The sequence below is a fragment of the Phalacrocorax carbo genome, chromosome Z (assembly GCF_963921805.1).
Source record: "Phalacrocorax carbo chromosome Z, bPhaCar2.1, whole genome shotgun sequence".
Classification (NCBI taxonomy): Eukaryota; Metazoa; Chordata; class Aves; order Suliformes; family Phalacrocoracidae; genus Phalacrocorax; species Phalacrocorax carbo.
The window spans coordinates 35,409,866-35,429,979 of record NC_087548.1 but is presented as its reverse complement, the minus strand read 5'-3'; the positions used below and the strand labels follow the sequence as shown (position 1 = coordinate 35,429,979).

General features: G+C 41.0%; 1 protein-coding gene across 7 annotated transcripts in view; it reads left to right on the top strand.

Moving 5' to 3' along the window:
- Positions 1-20,114, top strand: part of FREM1 (FRAS1 related extracellular matrix 1) — a 75,110-nt gene that overhangs the window by 38,915 nt on the left and 16,081 nt on the right. For 4 of the 7 annotated variants that reach the window (XR_010370531.1, XM_009507440.2, XM_064438039.1 and 1 more), the window contains 9 exons: positions 427-571; positions 3,826-3,967; positions 5,363-5,558; positions 6,320-6,584; positions 11,162-11,576; positions 12,862-13,063; positions 13,532-13,676; positions 15,908-16,037; positions 17,435-17,507. Coding sequence is in view for 6 of the 7 variants with exons in the window: in XM_009507440.2 (XP_009505735.2) it covers positions 427-571; positions 3,826-3,967; positions 5,363-5,558; positions 6,320-6,584; positions 11,162-11,576; positions 12,862-13,063; positions 13,532-13,676; positions 15,908-16,037; positions 17,435-17,507 (1,713 nt within the window). In the remaining variant the exon portion in view is untranslated. Of the gene's footprint in view, positions 1-426; positions 572-3,825; positions 3,968-5,362; positions 5,559-6,319; positions 6,585-11,108; positions 11,577-12,861; positions 13,064-13,531; positions 13,677-15,907; positions 16,038-17,434; positions 17,508-20,114 lie in introns of those variants that run through there. The other 3 variants (XM_064438043.1, XM_064438041.1, XM_064438042.1) reach the window with 3 other exon arrangements.

Below are 20,114 nucleotides of genomic sequence, written 5' to 3'. Positions count from 1 at the left end.
CCCAAGGCTTGTTTAAAGCTCCTAGAGGATTATTTAAGGGGCAGAAAAGTGGTGCCTGGCAGTCTCATCCTTTCTATGGTCTCTGTTAAAATTCATTGGAATGAGGAGAGGAGAAGACATATGTCTTTTTCAGGCTGGCAGAGACCTTTTTGTGAAGGGAGTCACTCCTTACTCAGGTCAGGCTGGTGTCTTTGAGTCAATAGTATGTTGTCAGATTTACAAATAGCAGTGGCTCACCAAGCTTATCTTCTGGTAGCTGAAACAATCTTGCTGTGACCAGGGCATATGGGGAGGGGTGATGTAAGAAGGGTGATGGAAGCAGAATGAAATGATGTGAGAGATATTGCAGGAGTCAGATTTATTTGTTCTTTCCATTTCTCTCTCTCTCTCCCTCTCTCCTTTTTCTTCCTCCCACCCTCTGAATAGGAATGAAGCTGATGTACATGCATGACAATTCAGAAAACCTCACTGACAGCTTTAAAATCCAGCTCTCAGATGGGAAACATAAAGTCCTCAGAACCATTTCAGTAGAGGTCATTCCAGTTAATGATGAGAAACCAGTGCTAAGCAAGTAAGCCACATGTTCCTGTCTCTGACAGAGGGATGAGTTCAGACAAAATGATCCAAAAGTGATCAAAACAGCAAATTGGTAACTGATGGGGAAAGGATGCCAAAACTAGTCACAGACTAATGTCAATACAGATGTTTCCATGCGGGTCTATCAGCTTGTTTAACAAAAACATTTTTAGTGAAAGAAGCACATACTTTACAAGGTTGATCAGTATTAAAACAATAGAGAAAAAACGTGGGGGAAAATGCTTGTTTTGTCTTTCACAACTTCAGGATGTTTGCCAGAGAGCCCTGATCTTTGCACATGTCTTCTGGCAACTGACCGTCATGGTAGTGATGGCAGTTACTTCGCTTTCCACTTTCCTGGGGCAACCTCCTGTCTAAAACCATGCTCTGAAAGCGGCTCTGGATTTTGGCATGAGAGAATCCAAAAAGTTGATGCCTCTTTCCCTCCTAAGGGAAAGCCTTTCAGCTTAATAATTCTCTTCTTTTCTACTGTAAAACTCTATTGCTCAGCCATAATTCAACTTAAGAAAAGGTACACACTAACTTTCCTTGCTGTTCAAAACTACAAGTCATAAACAAATTCAACGTAGTCAGAAATTGCCAGGCAGACCATTTGCAGATAGGCAGCTGGCTGTGAGAGCACTGAACCTCCTGGACATTTTAGGAAGGAGCTCGTCCCCTGGGATCCCCATTTTTTAGCTGACGACCTGCCACAGAGCATCAGGGCCTCTGTCATCCTGGCTGCTTTCCAGCCCTAGGCAGGCAGATGGGGAGCAGGGGGCCCGAAGGCTTTGGCTGTATAGGTCCAAATCTCTAACAATTGCGTTTCAGAAATGACTCACAGCCTGTTAAGCAGGCTGCCACTAAAGTGGGAATTTCTGGTCCCTCAGGATATCTGGCCTACTTCAGATCAGACCTACATTTCCCATTGCAGAGAATTCTGAATATTGTGTTTACCATGTAGAGCTTCCAGCATTAACAAATGTTAGTTTTATAGTTGAAAGGTTATTGACCACATAATGCTAACAAGAAAGTCCATTTCCAATTAGAATATAGGGTATACCCTATTCATATACCATATTCATATAATGTAATGATAATTATTGGTAATTGCTTATTTGTTCTTCACATGGTAAAGACTGATATGTCATTTTCCACCCTTTATCTCTGAAGGAAGGTGATGGAGTGCAAGAAGTCAAGTGTTTTTAGCTTTGCCCAGCTGGATCCAGAAACTGTTGCTGCCATTCCTGGCCATTCCTGTGGTGAACAGTAGCACATAGTGAGCCATCTACTTTCAAAATAGCTGTTTCATTATAAGAAGTTACTGCTTCTTGCCTGTTACTCTTCCACTAAGATACAGTATGCTGCCAGGGTTAAATAGTACTTTAAGGAAATATGTTCAGTTTGGCATTGAAGTGGTTTAGCTGCCACACTCAGTCACCACATATTTGCTGTTGGGTAGGAGCTCCCTTATGCCAACTGCAGTGTTTCACAGGTGAACATCTGACAATACCTGTAAACTTTTTCTCACCTTTTGATCTAGGGACACCTTTCCACCCCAGGGACTTTCAGCTCTCATCTCCATTAGCTGTGGTCAACAGACTGAAGAATCCAGGATGGGATGTTTTTGGCTGGCAAACAGTGGCTCTTATTCACAGTGATTGCCAAAACTTCAGTCTGTCACCTCTTGGATTGTGTCCTGTAGCAAGGAGTGCCCTTGGGGAATGTGACACCCTCACACATTCCCGTTGAACACTTCTTCTCAAGATGAGACATGTGGGTGCTAGAAGGGCTTAGCCAACTAACTGCTAGGCAGAAAAATGATTTGGGATTAGACAGCATTCAGGGTGTAGCTAAACATGTTTATCTTCACTTTTTTTTTTTTGCTTGAATCTTCTCTTTCTGGCTCATGCAGTCTTTGGGTCAGAAACCTGGTCTTTCTGTTTGCATAGTACCAGCAGGTTTATTGCTGGTATGAGCAAACCATTAAGGTTGCTTGAACTGTCATTAGTATGACTTGATATACTTTGTCATATGACTCCTTTTTCTTTGCCTCTCATTGGCAAACACGAAATTACTATGCCTCATATCCGTATCAGTTTGATTATGAAACTTAAGGAAAAAACTCTTCGCTCTTTCTGAGAATAATAGATGTATTCTCCAAAATCACTGAATAATTGTGACAACTTCTTCTTTGGAAATCTCTGTTGTCACTCTGCCTTGGAGCAGGCACTTCCAGCTTGGCAAAGGAAAGGGCTGTTATATGAAGAATATGTCTTTAGCAATTCTCGTAAAAATCTATCTGTATTTGGCCTTTGAAATGGCATGGCTTGCACATGCTTAGTTGTGTCCAGCCAGAACTTAGCTGCCTAAGGAGTCTGCCCTTTTCCAACCTGCTCCATGGCCCCATGGCAGATTAGCTTGAACAGGTCCCATTCCTGCGGTGATGGAATATGCTGAATCCCCTCCAACCTCCTTGAATCTTTTGTGTAGTTTAATAATACTGTTTGAGTGCTACATTGTGAACATGTAAGAGAGCTAACTGCAAGTGGATAAAGCAGGGTATGCAGAGGCAAACTGGAGGATGATTACTAGCTGAGAATGGAAACAGAGGAGACACAATCTGACAATCATCCTGGAGCAAGTCTCTGCATGAATTTCAAACTATGTGGGATTTTTATTCCCCAGAGCTGCCTGAAAATTTATTTGTGTCTAATGATGGCCACTTCTGCCAAGTAACAGGTGTCCTTAGCCTACTTTGCTGAATCAAGAACCCAGGAAAATTCTGCAACTGGGAGTATAAAGAAGCAGCCAGTTAGGTCTTTGTAGTGTCTTTTAAAGATGAAGGCAAGCAGTGACAGACCAGTTATTTGAAAGACAGTGTTTTCTCTAATGAACAATCAGTTCATTAGAAACAGTGCTGCTATGGTCTACAGTTAGTATTGTTGTCTTCTTATAAATTGTATGAAGGTACGCAGAGTAGGGTCCAGGGAAGAAAATAGATGTGGCAAATCCCAGGTTGTGGTAGGCATCTGCTTTGGCTTTTTTTTCACCATTGTAAGGAGAAGCTTGTCTCCCCTGATTGTTTTTTTTTTCTGTTTTGAATTCAAATAGGCACCTTCCTTTCATTCTTTCTGCAGTTGTCATTTCTGTCAGCATCTGAGTAATCATATTCCTGGCAGAGAAATTACGTGTTGGAAAGATTACTTTTCTTTTATTGCATCAATACATGACTTTTAATTTTTGCAGGAAGGATGATATAGAGGTGAACATGGGTGAAACTCGAATAATTTCTAGCGCTGTTCTGTCAGCAGAAGATAAAGATACCCCCAGGGAGAGAATTTACTACTTATTTGAAAGAATTCCAGAAAATGGTCAGCTTCAGCTCAAGGTTAGTTTTTGTACTTCAACAAAAAGCAGGCATGCAAAGAACTCTCCTTTTTTAGGGTAGAATGAAGTTCATCTTCCTTTTCTGCCAAATGTCTGTCATGTTTTCAAGTAGACGGCTGTGGCCAGTTTGTTTGTTGAAAGACTCTTTGAACCAAACAATGGTGCTGTCCCAGAGGCTTTGACACTGAAGGCCAGATCCTCAACAGGAGGAGGGGGAGGATGGAATGCATGGAATATCATCTGAGATGATAATGGAGAGAGATGCTGGGACAATCAGCCCACAGAGTGGGAAAAGCAAGTGCCAAAGCTGGGAGGGGTTCGGAGAAATGTCCTTGATCAAAATAAAGTAACAAGTAAGCCATTACTTCACTTACTTCAGGGCTTAGAAAGAATGGAGGGAGATGTGTGTGAAAGAGTGAGTAATAAACCACCATTTAGAAGAAAAGTATGTGGGGAAGGAAAGAAAAAAAGGAAGAAGGTGGAAAGGGTATAGCAAGAGGAAAGGCAGAAAATAAGATTAGAAATGGAAGGAAAGATGACCATCTATTGACCAAAAATAACCCACATGAACAAAGATAGAAAAAATGCCTCTTTTTAATTTCATGCATATATAATAGAACAAAAATTAGTTTCTAAAAGCTGTGAGCCTGGAAAGTATATTGATGCTGGATCCCTGCAAAAATCTGTGGATCATGTGAGACTTGTGAATTAAAGGGGTACCACACACTGGGGTGACAGACAGCTACTAGCTGGAGTCTGGCAGCTTGAGCATATAGGGTACATTCATGTATTTGATTTCTCTGCCCTTGATAACCTTTGCTCCAAAGCTAGTGACACTGTTACTGCAGGCTAAATGTCAAATACACAGATCAGTCCAACATAGGATACTATGCTATCTTCAGAAAAGCAGGAAATCTTATGGGACAATTCACATTTTTCCATCAGAGGGCCTCTGGGGATCTAAATTTCTGTGATTCCTTAAGTTCCCCATAGGTTCTTTTCTGATATCCCTTTAGGTATGGTTTCAGATAGAACCAAGAGCAGCTTTGTGAAATCGAGAAACAGAAAACATAAGCTGGGTCAGGAACCATCTCATTTTCATCTTGGTGGTGTCTCATTGAGAAGTGTGCAGAAGTGTATTTCCTGGAATAAAAGTGTCAAAACTTATTTACTCCATTTTATTAAAGATCACTCTATCTTATCCAGTCTTATAGCTGCTTGGGAACAACTCCAGCTATTTACTGCCCTTCAAAACATACTGTGAGGAAAGAGTCTATAGCTTAGAAGAGAAACCAGGTAGCTGCCACCAACAGTCTGAATAATAGCAAAGAAACACAATTAATTGTGGAGGATGCATGGGAGACTCTGTTTAATGAAGGACATTTATTCTTTCTAGGTAGGCCAAGGCTGGATGACTCTCCAAACTGGAATGAAGTGCACTCAGGAAGAACTGGATATGAACCTTGTGAGATATGTCCATACAGGAGCTATAGGGTCCAAGAACAAAGACAGCTTCACATTTTTTCTGTGGGATGGGTACAATAGATCCCCAGCTGTGGAATTCTACATAAATATCAAGGATATGGAAAAGGGTAAAAATCTGCCAAACTTGATGTTTTACAGTGCCTGTTTCTGAAACAAAGTTGATCTGAGTACATGTCCTGATCCTTCCCTGAGTACTATATAGGCCCTTGGCAAGTCTTCTGGCAGATCCCGAAAGTCTGCCTGCTAGGATTTCACTGCTGGACAGAGCCCTGATATTCCTCCTGGTGAGCACTTGGTCCTGGGATTTGAAAAGGCTCTGCCTAAGGCGATGTGTTATACCTTGCCCCAAGGGCTCCCAGCTACTTTTCAAACAGAGCTGAAAATAGCATTCTGAAACTAGCTTTATGTCTGAATAAATCAAAACAGAGGAAAATGGCAAGAATGTAAAAAGGTTGGCCAAACACTGTTCAAGAACAGCCCTGTCTCTCAAGTTTATGCTTTAGTCTTATGGTCTCTCTTCCTTCGTTGCATCCCTGTTAGAAACCTAAATTAGTTCAAGTTAACCTGACACTGCTAAGATTGGAACAAGGGTTCAGAGAGGTTGCACTGTCTCCATCCTTGGCAGTTTTCAAGCCCCAATGGGATAAAGCCCTGAGCAATCTAGTTGTGGCTGATCTCATGGCTGACCTGCTTTGAGCAGAAGGCTGGACTACAGACATCCTGAAGTCCCTTCCAGCCTGAATTTCCGTATAATCCTACAGCGCTATGATTTTTCTACTAGTGATGGCTTGCACGTGGCTAAACAATGCAGATGAGATCAACTTACAATTCAGTATGACTGTTTGAGTGTTGTTTGTCTATCCTGCAGGAGACATTGCTGTTTTTATAAAACCCCTTAGAGTGCCAAAAGGGGACTGGGCGTACATTAAAACTGATGTCCTTCTTGCACTGGATGGTACTGACAAGCCAGAGGAGCTACTTTATGTCATAACCTCCCCACCCCAGTACGGACAAATAGAGTATGTCGGCTATCCTGGCATCCCCATTACGAGCTTCAGTCAAATGGATGTAGCAAGACAGATAGTCTGCTATGTTCACAACACAAAGGCAGCTGTTCCTGAAGATTCATTCAGGTGAGGCATAGCACCCTGCCCCTAGACTTTTCTCCTTGGATTTCTTGGGTGTTTAAAAAAAAACCATAACACAAACCAACAAAAAAATCTCCACACAAATAATTAGGAAGAGGCGGAGACTCTGTGGGAATTCTTGATATTTAAATAGGAAAGATATTTCTAACATAATACACATAGTTGTGACTGCTTTTGTAATAAATGCATTTTCTAACTGATGCTGAAACTGTAGCCAGAGCCACATTCACTCAATGATACTAGCTTCAATATTATTATAGCACCCAAACATCAATAGCTTTTAAGATTTAAGTGGTGGAGAAGGACTAAGAACATACTTTATGGAATTTTCCTTTGGTTTCTTGCTACAACTGGATGTGGTAAAACTGGTCCATCCAGCTATTAGATAACTACTTTCTGGTCTATTCTTATTTATCACATTCATTCAGTTCCAGGCTTTCTGAATCCATAAGTTGTTCCTGAACATGCCGAAAACCAGTCCACTTTGATATTCCAACACCAGCTCAGCAATCTGTGTAGATAATTGGATTTTTGGGGTAAACCGGTTTACCTATAGGCCCAGTTCAGCAGCCTAGCAATATCTAAGGTGCCTTTCACCTGGTTCTTAGACTAGGTGCACTCCTAAAGTGATTATTTCCTTATTTTGTTCTTAAATGAACCTCCTTTGGCTATAAAGTGGAATGATGTAATGAGTTATCATCAGGTAAAGACAGAGTAGATGTATTGTTCATCAAACTCCTGGGGACAGTTTTGTAAAAGACAGCAAATTCGGGGGGGGAGAGAAGCTCAAAAATAAGGACAGTATTTCTAAAGGAAGAATGGTAACTTCTTGCTAGAATTGGCAGTTTCCTCTGAAAACAGCTTTTGACAGAAAGTGGACTGTGTGGAAAATGCAAATAAAGGTTTTATTTTTTTTTCATTGTGACTAAGAAAAATGAAGGATTTCGCTCCTAAAAGTTGCAGTTCAGAAAAGACCCCTTTTTACACTCTTTTATGAATAGATCCCTGATCTGAATGGCATTTTCTGTGATGCAGGATGAAGATTCAAGGACACATTATGTCATCCAGTTTGAGAGTTTTTTTCAGGGAAGTCCAGCAAGTGGGTCATGGACACATCAAATAAACCTCCCTGTGACAATGGGGCAGTTCAGGTGACATTATCTAGAGATAAGCCAAAAGTAATTTTGGGATTTTCCTCAACTGAAACATTTTTAAATATCCCTTCCACTAAATTCAATATGGTGGAAATTCTAGTTAGGAGATTTGTCTGATCCATTTTCAGTCATAACAGAAAAAGTGAACAAATGTCCTCTGACTTTATGTTTCTTGACTGAGCAACACTATGACCAAAACTAGAATTAGCTTAGACAAGTAAGGTTGTAGTCATGCCAACCCTAGGCTGGGCTGTGTAGGAGTGGCTTGCATCAGTATGACTTCTGCACCACACTAATGAAAGCAGACTAAACAATTCTAGGGAAATGGTGCATGTGGATAAAGCCAATGTCTTCTCTTTAGGCTAACAGCTAAGAACCAAACTAGAAGGTCAGCCTTATAAAAGTAAGGTTATGACGTTTTAATAAATATTGATATTCAATAACTATTTTAATCACAATAATTGATGTTCCTTGATGTTATCATTTGGAATATAATTTGGCTTTGTGTAGACATATAAATGCTGTGGCAGAATATTATTATTTAAACAAGGAATGGTTACATTAATTATATGGGTAATTATTGGAGGTGGGGGGGAATTAACTGATCAGATTTTTACTTTCCACTGAAGTACTTCCTTCAGACATAAATTTGCCTGTATTGTTTGGTGCTGCTGGCCTGGAAGAAAGATTTGGCAGTGCTTGTTTGGACAGATGACTTCAAGCGATTAGCAACCTGACATCAGATGCTGGCAGCAGGATACTAAAAGCACATGCTAATGTCGTCCATTCTGACACGCTGGCTAGATTTTGTAATGAGCTGGCACTATTTATGATTCCATTTTTATCTTTTAAATGCCATGACAGATGCTAAGTCCTACAGCCAACTCTGTTGCCGTCAAACTGCAGAAAGCATGAAATGTTGGTAATGGTGAGATCAAACCATGCAACGTGTCCTCCTAACTGTGCCTGAGAGTTGTCCCCTAAATTTCATGAGACTGAGGAGAATATTGTCTGCTGTTGATTTCTAAGTAAAAGATGAAGCAGCCATAAACCAGAAATAAACCAAAGTCTCCCAAAGTGCAGAAAAAAGGACATTTGACACAGGCAGCTTCATCACTTGTGAAATCAAGTGGCATATGACACTTGCATTATAAATTTCAGTCTGATGTATATAGCCAGGAAGTCTGCTCCTATCTGGTATTCTGTAGAAGACTGGACAAATCTTCAGTTTCATAACTGAATTATCTAAGTCTTCCACTTAAATATTGCTTGAGACATCATCCAAGTGATTTTACAGTCATCAAAAGAACCAGAGGAAACTCATTTCTGCTGCAATCTTCTAGACATGATTAAGGTCTTGACTGAAGGTGTTTTGCCTTCTTTTTTTCCCCTTAGCATAGTATTTATCATAATTATTCTAGTTCTGTATTTGATTTCAGCCAGATTACAAATAGCACAACCCTTTTAGCATTGGCACAATAACATTAGGTCAGTGCAGACAGATGTCTCTAGGTTCCCAGCTGGGAATACCATCCTCACTAAACATATTTCTAACTGCTATATAGTCCCTGGTCTGCCTATGCTCATTCCCATCTGTTTCATGGCACCCTGCCAGCTTACCAGTTGATCACGCCCTAATCATCCAGCATTGGCGAAGGCAGCGAGGAGTTTTAGACAGATAGTCTGTGTGACACATGACCTACCGAAGGTCACTTACGTTGAAGGCACGAAAAAATAGGGCAGGTTCTGACCCAGTAATTATTTAAATATTTCTTTGAGGTCTGCAGTCAAGAGAGCAAGAGGAGGCAGATAATCTAAATGTCAACCAGTCCCCATTTCACTTATGTATGGTAGAAGCATGCTAAGTGGAAAGCAGCCAGCTAGGCTGGCCCTCACACTGTCTGGTACTGTCCCATACAAGATCAACCGCATAAGAGTAACTGTATGTGCATTCAAAGCACTGGACGCTGGAGGGTGGGAGAAAAAGGAAAGTCAGGGAACATGAATAGTCTGCCACAAACAAATTTCTTTGCAAAGCAGGCTCTGTTCTGGCTCACGCAGAACAAACCTGGGTGGAGACTACTCTCCAAGATGCTTTTGCACGAACTATGCAGCATAACCACAGAAACTTCTGTAGAAAGAGAGGTAACTCCTACATATTATATGGTGATGGGCCATGAAGGATTGTGAGACATTTTCAAAGCAATTTTTATTTTCATATACACTTAAAAGTTTTTGTTATCGGCATGACAATGTGCAATGTAATTGCTTTCAGAAAGAATACTTAAGTAATAATCTTGACAATGAAAGCTAGGAAGAATTTTGAATGTTAAAAGATTGGTTTTCTCTTTATTTTTATCCACAACCAAATTTGATAATAAATTTCTGCAGAACATGCTGTCATGTGTATGGCAAAAGCCCATATCCAGCTGGTAGGCTTCCAACAGATTTTCTCTCCAGCCTTGGGCACCTTTCTCTTGTTTAGGAAAGGAAAATTAACTGCAGAGCGTTATCAAATCTTTAGTCTATCTAAAGAAATATTACTGCTTGAAAGAGAACTCCAAGAAACTATGCTGCTATTAATAGAAATTCCTAGCAAGGAATAAGAATTTTGCAGATCTGACCCTTTGATAAATACATGGTATGGACATCTACAGTTTTAAAATTACCCTAGCAACCTGTATAGTTCTGCCCAATATCTCCCACAGAACCTTAGCATTTTAATGACACCTTACTTGAGTTTTGTAAAGAAACATAAATCAGTTCCTCTGAATATACAGAAATTTACAGATAGAGTTTGTGCCTAAACAAACCTGTAAAGTGAGATGAGGATGGGTCTGTTTCCAGCTTGCTCTTTTAGATAGTTTTGGGGCTATTGGCTACAAAACCCTTGTAACAGTGAACAGAAAAAAACTCATTGTGCAGGCAGGCCATGCACTTTACACAACTCTTTCGGGAAGTTGTAGACAAAGCCAGCACTTCCACTGGCAGTTGCCACTGCCAGGTAACTGAGTGAAGATATACTTAAGTATGTGTACAAATGGCTTCAATAAGCCCCCCAGCCAGCCCATCATTTTAGATCTCCATCTGTAGCTGAGGTAGAAGATAAGATTAGCTCTGTTATGACTGCCGAGACTGATGTGTACATCCTCAAAGCCATTCCTCTGGCATCTACTTAGATTCCTGCAGATATACTGTAACTTTGCCATATACCTGGACATCTGCATTCATGTTTTTAAGTTACACATCCACCCCACCCACAGTCTGGGTTTGAGCTCAAACCAGCTCTACTACTTTTGCAGTATCAATGCAGGCAAGTTCTGTAGTAAAGGTGTGTATTATCATTTCATTTCAGTACATGGTGAATCAAGAACACATGCTGAAGACTACCTTGCCTCTCTTTGCCAGATTCATCATCAGCAATGGACTGAGGACTAAGCATGGGACACTCATGATCTCCTTGGAGCCAGCTGACCAAGCTTTGCCAACACTATCTAGAAACATGGGGTTAAGATTAGTGGAAGGTGCTATGGCTCTCCTTTCTCCTGATGTCCTGCAGCTTTCAGACCCAGACACTGCCAAAGAAAACCTTACCTTCCTCTTGGCTCAGCTCCCCCAGTACGGTCATCTCTATTATCGAGGGGCTGTGCTACTACAGTACAATTTCACGCAGCAAGATGTGGACAACAGGGATGTTGCATACAAGCACCGAGGTGGGGATTCCCAGATTGACAGATTTACATTTGTTGCAACAGATGGGACTAATCAAGGCTTCATCATGAATGGGAGGGTGCAGAGTGAGCCGGTGGCATTCAGCATTCAGGCAAGTGTGACCACAGGCCTACTTGAAAGAGATACACAGCATGATAAGGTGGACAATGTAGTAATTTTGATGAGAACTGGTACTTGCTGCAGTCTGTGATTTAACTGAGGTATTTCTCAGCTTTCTGTTTTCTGTGAATAATCAGCCTGGAGAATTAACTACTTGCCACAATGCATTACATGGGCAAAGAATTTTATAGAAGGCAGAGAGAAAGACTCTATTTAAGAGAAGAAAGATATCCTGCTTATATAATTACAAGCAAGTATATACTTACATACTTATACTTGCTAAAATGTTTTCCATAGAAATCTCAACCCTAAAGTTGAGCCCAGCTATAGGGAGGTATGAACTTATGAACTTCCTCCTGCTCTGCTTTCCCACTTGGTACCTGACCCACTGATTTCCATGTGAAGGATACTAGGATGGCTGTTGATCTTCATGTCGCGGGAATCTTGAATTACAGCCACTTTGATCCCACAGCGGGACAGTTCTTTCTTCTGGGAGTCTTTGTAAGGTGCCTGCTCTGATTCTTCCTTTATTAGGATCTTTCTGTTCACTTCCCATTTCCCTCATTTTCAAGTTCTTCCCATTGTGTCTCAAACTCAGATGCCTTTGCTATTTCTTTTATGTATCTATCTGGCATGTTTCAGTATGCGAAGCAGGTCTGGTTGTGCTGTATGTCAAAATCCTGTATGTTTCAAAACACTGATACTAACGAAGAGGCTCCTAACTTTTCCTAATGACAAAGTTGAAGTTATATGGTGAGCAAGGGGTGCCATTTCAGCAGAAGATGAGATATAGAAACAGCAAAAACTGTTGTGGTGTGCTAGAAGATTAATGAGAAGTTGTGAAAGGTGGCAGAGATTTGAGGAGATCTATTGGCCAGGTCTATGACTGTGATTATCATAATCCTTAGGTTTCCATGCTTGTTATCGTAAAACAGTGGTGAGAAACCTTGGCTGGCATTTTAATTTGCTATGAAGAAAATTACATTAAAAAGGAGGACTGTGGGGGATGTTGTACATCAGGTCAGACGTAAACAGAATTTGTGTTGCCCTCCCCAGTGTGTGCAGTATCCTGCTGCATGTGTCAAGCGACTGGGCAATCTGGGCCTGGAAATCTTCCATAGGAAGTAGTATTTAAGTGGAAATCAGACTTCTGGAGCAGACTGAAAGTTGAAGTGGCTATTGCCACCCTGAGCTGGCTACAGTGCATTTAGCAAAAGTAGGGCAGAGAATATCCTGATACTGTAAAATGAATATACATTTGTCTAACTTTGATTTAGGTGGATCATTTGGACAAAATGGCACCAAAAATTATTCATCTCCATTGCTTTTCTGATGTGGAACTGCTGAAGAATGGCAATTATGGAATCTATATTACTGCCAGGTCCCTGAAGGCATCTGACCCCAATACAAAAGATGACAAAATAGTTTTTAAGATTTTACGAGGTCCTCGTTATGGCTACCTGGAAAACATAACAACAGGTGATATTTTCTATAATCTGTGTTTTGGGAAATACTAGGCCAGATTCCAGAACCTACCCTGTTAATGTCTGCTTGACAGAGGAAATAAAAATTTCTTAGCAAATTTGGGCAAGGTCTGAATGTAGCAAGAAAGATTTTACACTAAAACCTGAGTATTATGTTCATCATCAATTCTCAAAGAGTTTGAGATGATTGTTAATGGCTGCCATTGAGAAACTATTTTTTGTTTTTCTCAGGAAAAAAAGATGAATATTGAACTTGGCCATTTGATAAACAGGTCACATGGGAAGAAATTGGCTGGGGCTTATAATAAGCTGGGATGTTGTGTTTAGCTGTAAGACCAGGTTCTGTAAGTTCAAATTTTCTAAGTGTTCAACAAAAAGAAAAGTTGAAAACAGTCTATATGAGCTACATAGTTCTTATTAACAGGCTTCGGATTCACCTGAATGTTTCTTTTTTTTTTCCCAGGTGGATTTATTCAGGAAGGTTTTAGCCAAAAGGATTTAAACAGCAAAATCATACTTTATGTCATCAATCCATCTTGTGAAGTAAATTCAGACAGTTTGGAGTTTCAAGTCACAGATGCCAGTGGAAACTCTGCAGTGCCCCAAAGGTAGCTCTGACCCTCAGTGGTGTGCACTGTGTGTGCGGCCCACTAGGGTGAAGGAACTTGTGCTGGGCTTGAAGCCGCATAGATGTGAACACGAAACCACCAATTCTTTTGCTGAAGAGTAGAGAAGGTTTCTTCCCTTCAGGGGGGAAAAATACAAAGGGCTAGATCCAGGTTAGACTAGCTCCAGGTTAGACAGTTCTCAAAGGGCATCAGGGCCTCACAGAAAAACATGGTGAAGTGTACTGTAATTGGCAGTTGGGCATTTGGAGATCTGAGATACTGGGTGCTGAGGGATCGGACTGTTGCTTCATATACATGGTCCTGCAGCTGGAGGTCACTCTTGCCCTGTGCTGATAGCAACGCTTTTTTTCACAAGCTTGAGATCACAATGGTGGGGATGCTCTTAAACAGTAAAAGGTATGAGAGACATACTTCTGCAAAAAAGCGCTGAAATAAGGCAGAGGACACACAGCATCTTCTTTGTCATCCACTGCCAAAATTTATATTAGGCATATTAATAAAATTTCCTTGTGACGTATGATAAGACTAATGTACAAAGATTAGAGACTGGGGTATCATCTGAACTGTGCTTTGACAACAAAGGCCAAAAGTGGGAGTAGCTCTACAGCAGAGGCAACGTTTCTCTGTATTCCTGAAAATAGGGCTGAACATTCGATTGACTTATTTAACCACAAGTAACTGAGAAAAATAACCTCAATAATACTGACAAACCAGGACTCATGGCAAGCTAAAATGAGCAGAGAGGTGGTTCCAGGGGCCAGGCTCCTCTGCAGAGGACTTCCCTGCACGCTGGGGAGATGGGGAGCCAGCAGAGCTGGAGGCAGCAGGCAGTGTTTCGGCAGTTCCGGGCTGTGCCAAAAGATGTCCCCATCCACAAACACATCGAACACATCCAAGCCAGCCTGAGCACTTCCCAGCTGCGCTGTGCTGGCTTACATGTGGCCTGGTATTAAAAACACCATCAAAACGCTGCCACTCCTTGTGGGAAGGTGTGGGTTCTTGTATATAAATAGCAATGCGTAACATCATAGCTTTACGAAGTGAGCAAAGAGAAGCCACTGTTTGTATGGAAAGTAGACGTTTCAGAGAAGCAGAATTTATCTGTTAGCTGCACTGGACCTCTGAATGAAGGGGAATTTGGCTTTTAGGGAAAAAGTAGTATTGGAGTTTGTGTTTTGTTTTGGATTTTTTTTAAAAAAAAAACCAAAACCCAAACAGTTTATCACCTAATGGTCACACGTTCAAAATACAAGTTTGATTTGCGTGTTGGTGCTATTAAAATTGAATCACAGCTTTTATATGAATGCTGCTGGTCTACATCTGACACATGCATCCTCTTTAGCAAAAAGAAAGCAAATAAGTTTCTAAATGGGTTGCCCCCACCATGAGTATCAGAGGATATAGGAGGGCAGGAAAGAACTTCCGCTGGTGTTAGAGCTAGTCAAACCAAAAATGTCTAGAAGTTCATTTTAGAAAAGTTTGATTTGTTTTGTAAGTAGCACAGCTCATTTTCCTTCTTTCAGCTCTCATTCATTCCTCTCTGACTTTCACTAATTTTTACACCAGCTTTTAAAAAGGTGAGCTCTTTACTGGCTACCCTGCAGCATACAATCCTCCAAGGTTCAGTCACATCCCCTTATAAAAAATTCTAAAATTCAGTGTATGAGATGCCTGGACTCAGCCACTTCTATGGCTGAGGAGCAAAGTACAGAGACTATTAAAGGGGAGTGGGGAGGGCACTCACACAGAGGCGGTGAAGTCCTGGAGTGTGCCCTATACTCTAGAGGGGGACAGGCAGAGGACAGATGAAGTAAGACAGGAAGAAAGGAGGACATGGCAGAGAAAATACTGTGGACTGAGAGTAAAATAAAACTACAGGGATAAAGGGAATGAGGAAGAAACAGCGATAGCTTGTCTTGGCCTATTTGGTGTTATAGACAAACTCTGCTCCTCTCAAAGCTGCTGCAGAACCTCTCTGGTTCTGAAACAATGTTAAAGCTTGGTTTGGGGTAGACCAGGTCTGGATAATCACCTCCCTGCTCCTTCTAATCAGCCAAATCACACAAATGTGTTGACTGGAACCAAAGACTCAGTATGTGTATTGGCTAAATCAGCGGGGAGAAGGGGAGAAATGGCTCCTCACTGAACCTCAGAGCAGCAGGGGAGGTGGCTGGCTTTGCTTCACATGGGCTTTCCCTCCTCTCCCTCAGGCTGGAGCTACGGTGGTCTCGGATTGAAATGCAACAGACTGAATATGAAGTGTGTGAGAGTGTGGGAGTTGTGTCTCTGAAAATCACCAGGGCAGGACACTCTGCAGAGTCCGCCTTTATCACAGTGAAGGTAAAGCTAAAAGCCAAGCTCCTAACTAGTAACTGAGTAATAAATAGTTGAGACCATCAATTTCGTCCTCAGGCACAAAAGGTATTTCAGTAATCAGCAGAGGCCATGCAATTTAAACCACAATTACTGGTACGTCCTTGCTAGTACAGATTGTTGAAAAAGCTTTCTGGTTGTTAGAAATGTTGATTAACAAAAACTGGAATGTTTTGGAGCAGTATTTTGGTTCTGATGAACTTTGGCGACAGAGCAGGCAGTTTCCTCTGTCAGTGTGCTCAGAAGCTGGGTGTCCAGGATTTGCCACTTTAAAAGGCAGGCTTTGGGCAACCTAGGGCCTTGGGACTTCTCATTTCCCTGGTTAGGCTGGAGAAGTCCAGAAGCTATGGGAGCTTCAACTCCACAGCCATGGTAGCCTCCCCCATTTCTCCCCCCACTACCCTCAGCCTAGGAAATAGCCCAAGAAACTCCTTATATCTTCAGTAACAGCCTGTTTTATGTCAGAAAAATTAGACTGAAAGCTGCAGGTTATAATTTTGTAAAACAGGTTTTGTGCAACTTAACTTCACAAATTTTGCCTTTCCTCATAAAAAGGAAATTCCAGGATTTTACCAGTTCCCCTTGCTAGAAAAATACTAAAGGTTTCCCTCACAGTTTCTCAGGATTATAGCCCTAACTGGAAACACAGTTTTGATTTTTCTTCCACTCAATCAGTAGGAATTTTGCTATTAACTTCATCAGGGGCCATCCTGCCCTATCCTTCAGAGACTCCAGTGACTCTGCTCTGGTTGTCAGTTGGCTAAAAAGACCAGTGAAACTGATTCCAGCATCAAGAATGCAGCATGGAAGCTGGTGTCCTATGTTGGTCTCCTATGAAAATTCAGGGATTCGCCGGAGTTCCCATACTTTTGTATGTATGAGTTCATGCCTATCCCAACGAGTCTTTGAGGCTGATGGACAGCTCTGCATGGAAGTGCTTCTTCCAAGACCTCACAAAGGGCTAAACGGGCAAACACGATCAGGCTGCTACATCTTTTCCAGGATGCTATGATGTGCCTGCCCAGGAGCCAGGTATGGCTGGGTGCCCAGGCATGGTGAACAGCAGTTTTATCTGATGCTGTCAAGTAGCAATTTGAGAGTGGACGAGGCAAAATTTTAAGATAAGCAAATATTTTTGATTGTAAGATTTAAACCATAAGCAAGAGCAGAATGAAAGTAGCACATCACAAGGTTTATTGTTTAGGCCTTTATCCTTTTTTTTTTTCAACCTAAGAACATGTATGGGTTGGCATGTATTTTTGAAATTCCATGGAGAGGTACACAGTATCTTCAGCACACAGCAGAATGCAGCAGTTCAGTGAAATAGGTCACAGCATGGCAATTACTGTTTGATTTCTTCTCAGGTCAATGAAGTATCTGCTATGCTGGGAAAGGACTTTACTGTGACTCCCTCCAAGCTTGTTCAGTTTGATCCAGGTATGAACCAGTGCACTGAATAATTTTAAAATTAATTCACTGATTTTGAAAGTGTAAACTCTCATTTTTGGAGAGTAAAACCGATTATGTATTTGTAGCTACAGGAGCTGAATAGGATTAAAAACACTTGGGCTCATTTTCTGGAAGTGCAGTGGGTTTCCTTTGTGAATTAGTATCCTTATTACTTAGGGTGAGAAGGTGTGTAGTCCCTTTACATCAGTTAAAATATCAGAAGTGCTGAAATGATGTCTCCTAATCTCTTCACAGCTAGGCTGGGGACAACTCGCTCTGAGCTGAGCCGTGAGATTCTTTAAAGATTTGACCAGGATGCTGGCCAAATTTAGACAAAACTGAGTACAATTTAAGTTATGTAAGGAATCCAAGGCCAGAAAGGTACAAAAGAACCTGATAATTGTCATACCTCATCTCTGCTTGCACTTCAATCATAGCAGCAGTAGACCTTGGCTGAGGCTGTAAATACCAAGAAATGATAGTAACTGTATTATCAAAAGGAGCTTGATTTTTTTTTCTGCTGGGGGAGAATCAATAGAAAAAAAATGAAAACGTATGGATGCTGAAAAAAGCTTCCTCTGTTCTGCATAATTCATTATTATTTTGCTTTGGGTATCTCCCTGGGTATAGGGAAAAAGCAGTCCAGGTGGAAGTTTCACAATTTACCATTCAGAAATTCAGCTTCATCTGAAAAAATTGGTTTTGCCCATATCAAAAGATTATCTGGGAATGAAAACCCATTTGCTACTGTAATCACTTCCTTTGCATATACAAGACTGAGTTTTTTTGGAACACATCCTGTTGGCATAGTCCAGGATTTATTTGAGTTTAGAAAATGGGGTCTGCACAGGCCTCCCAGGATGTTGCCTGCAATGCCAGCAGAGTTTATCCCAAGACTGTCAGCAGCATGATTTCAATGGCAGAAAGTTGCAGTGGCTACAAAATATGTCACCCGTGAAAGGCTGAAATGAATGGTATGTATTTGATGGTAAAAATTAGTCCAAGTCTTCACCTGTATTTGAAAAACAGATATGGGGAATATAATAACTCAGTTCCAGCCAAAGTCTGGGGATTTTTACTTTAGCACTGAAGCTTTTTATTTTGAAAAAAAGGCATTGCATGCTGCAGAAATTATGCAGCACTCTATCCCATGGATGAACTCACATATACCCCAGCTTTTCTTGGCTATCCTATAGGAAAACTTGTAGCTTTAAGCTCAGTTAGAGTCACAAATCTGATTATTTTGGAAATGTGCCACTACAGCCTATCCTGAGAAAGCCAAATTTTATGTCAAGGTGTATAATGAGCAACTCCTGGTTAGTTTTCAGACTGGGATAAGGGAGGACACTTGGCAGACAGCATTAAAAAAAATCTGGGTGGGAAGGTGGAAATCTGCCCTAATTTCCAGTGTTTCTGGAACACACATGAAACCTCTGAAACCAATCATCCATTCTCTGAGATCTCTTACCTAGCATTAGATTGTTTGTTTGTTTTAAATTAGAAGATGGAAAAAAGCTTTGAGATACCAGTGTAAAAAGTCCTTCATACTGTGCTGCCCAGGTTCCAGCTCTCTTTCCTCTAAGGTACTATACAGTCAAGCCTACCAGCCTCTGGACTGAAACGGCTGGAAATTGTTGCAAAGAGATTTTTAGTGCAAGGCCCTTTATTAGAATTTTCCTTTTCTGCTGGTCCATGCAGATTCTCCATGCATGGGGCAGTTTGGAGTTACTGCTGTTGTCTTTCTGAATATGGCGGTAAGCCACAGGAAAATTAACTGTGAACGTGGACAGGAGAAATACACACTGTTCCCCTTGTCTGGTCTGCATCTCAGTTAAGCCAGCTGAGCTCCCTCACACAGTCTTTTTTAGGTGGCTCTCTTCAGAAGTCCTTTGCTTAGGCTCAACCTTAGGGAAGGACCTTTCAAATAATTACAATCAAGGCATCAGTTTCTTAGTTCTAAATTCAAGATGTTTGATATGTATTAATTAGTAGTGTTTATTATTTAGTAAGGCTAATAGGTAAGTTTTAGAAGCAAACCTCAACTATCCTAATTGACTGGACTGATTGGCACACTAGACTGCAAAGAAATCGTAATAGAAAGGAGCAGAAGAAGAACCCTATCCAAGTTTATGGGTCTGTCTGTACTGATAGCTTCTCTTGGCTAGAGGATTCATACTGGAAGAGAGCAAGGAAATAGGGGTTATGTGAAGTGTTGTAAGGGTGTCGAGGGTTTTTTTTGACAATGCTGCACATATATCTTTGATAGTCAATTTGAACGTTAGTACTGACTTTGTGATGCAGAAACAGTTCCCAAGACATTTTTTTTGACAGCAATGTATATGTTGATATCTGTTGCTGTTCTCCTGCCTCTGACTTTTCCTCAACAAATTCTGTAGCCTTTCGGGTAATAACCAGCCTAGTCCCTTATTGTCGAATGTTTTTTTCTCATTCCCATAATGCAAGCCTGAATTTACCCAATAAAGGCAAGGAATCAAGTAAAAATTTTGTTACCAAGAATAAAATCTGCTTAAAAGGTTGACCTTGAATCTAATATAATTTTTCATCTATTTGCAGGTATTTTAAATAACTGTTTCA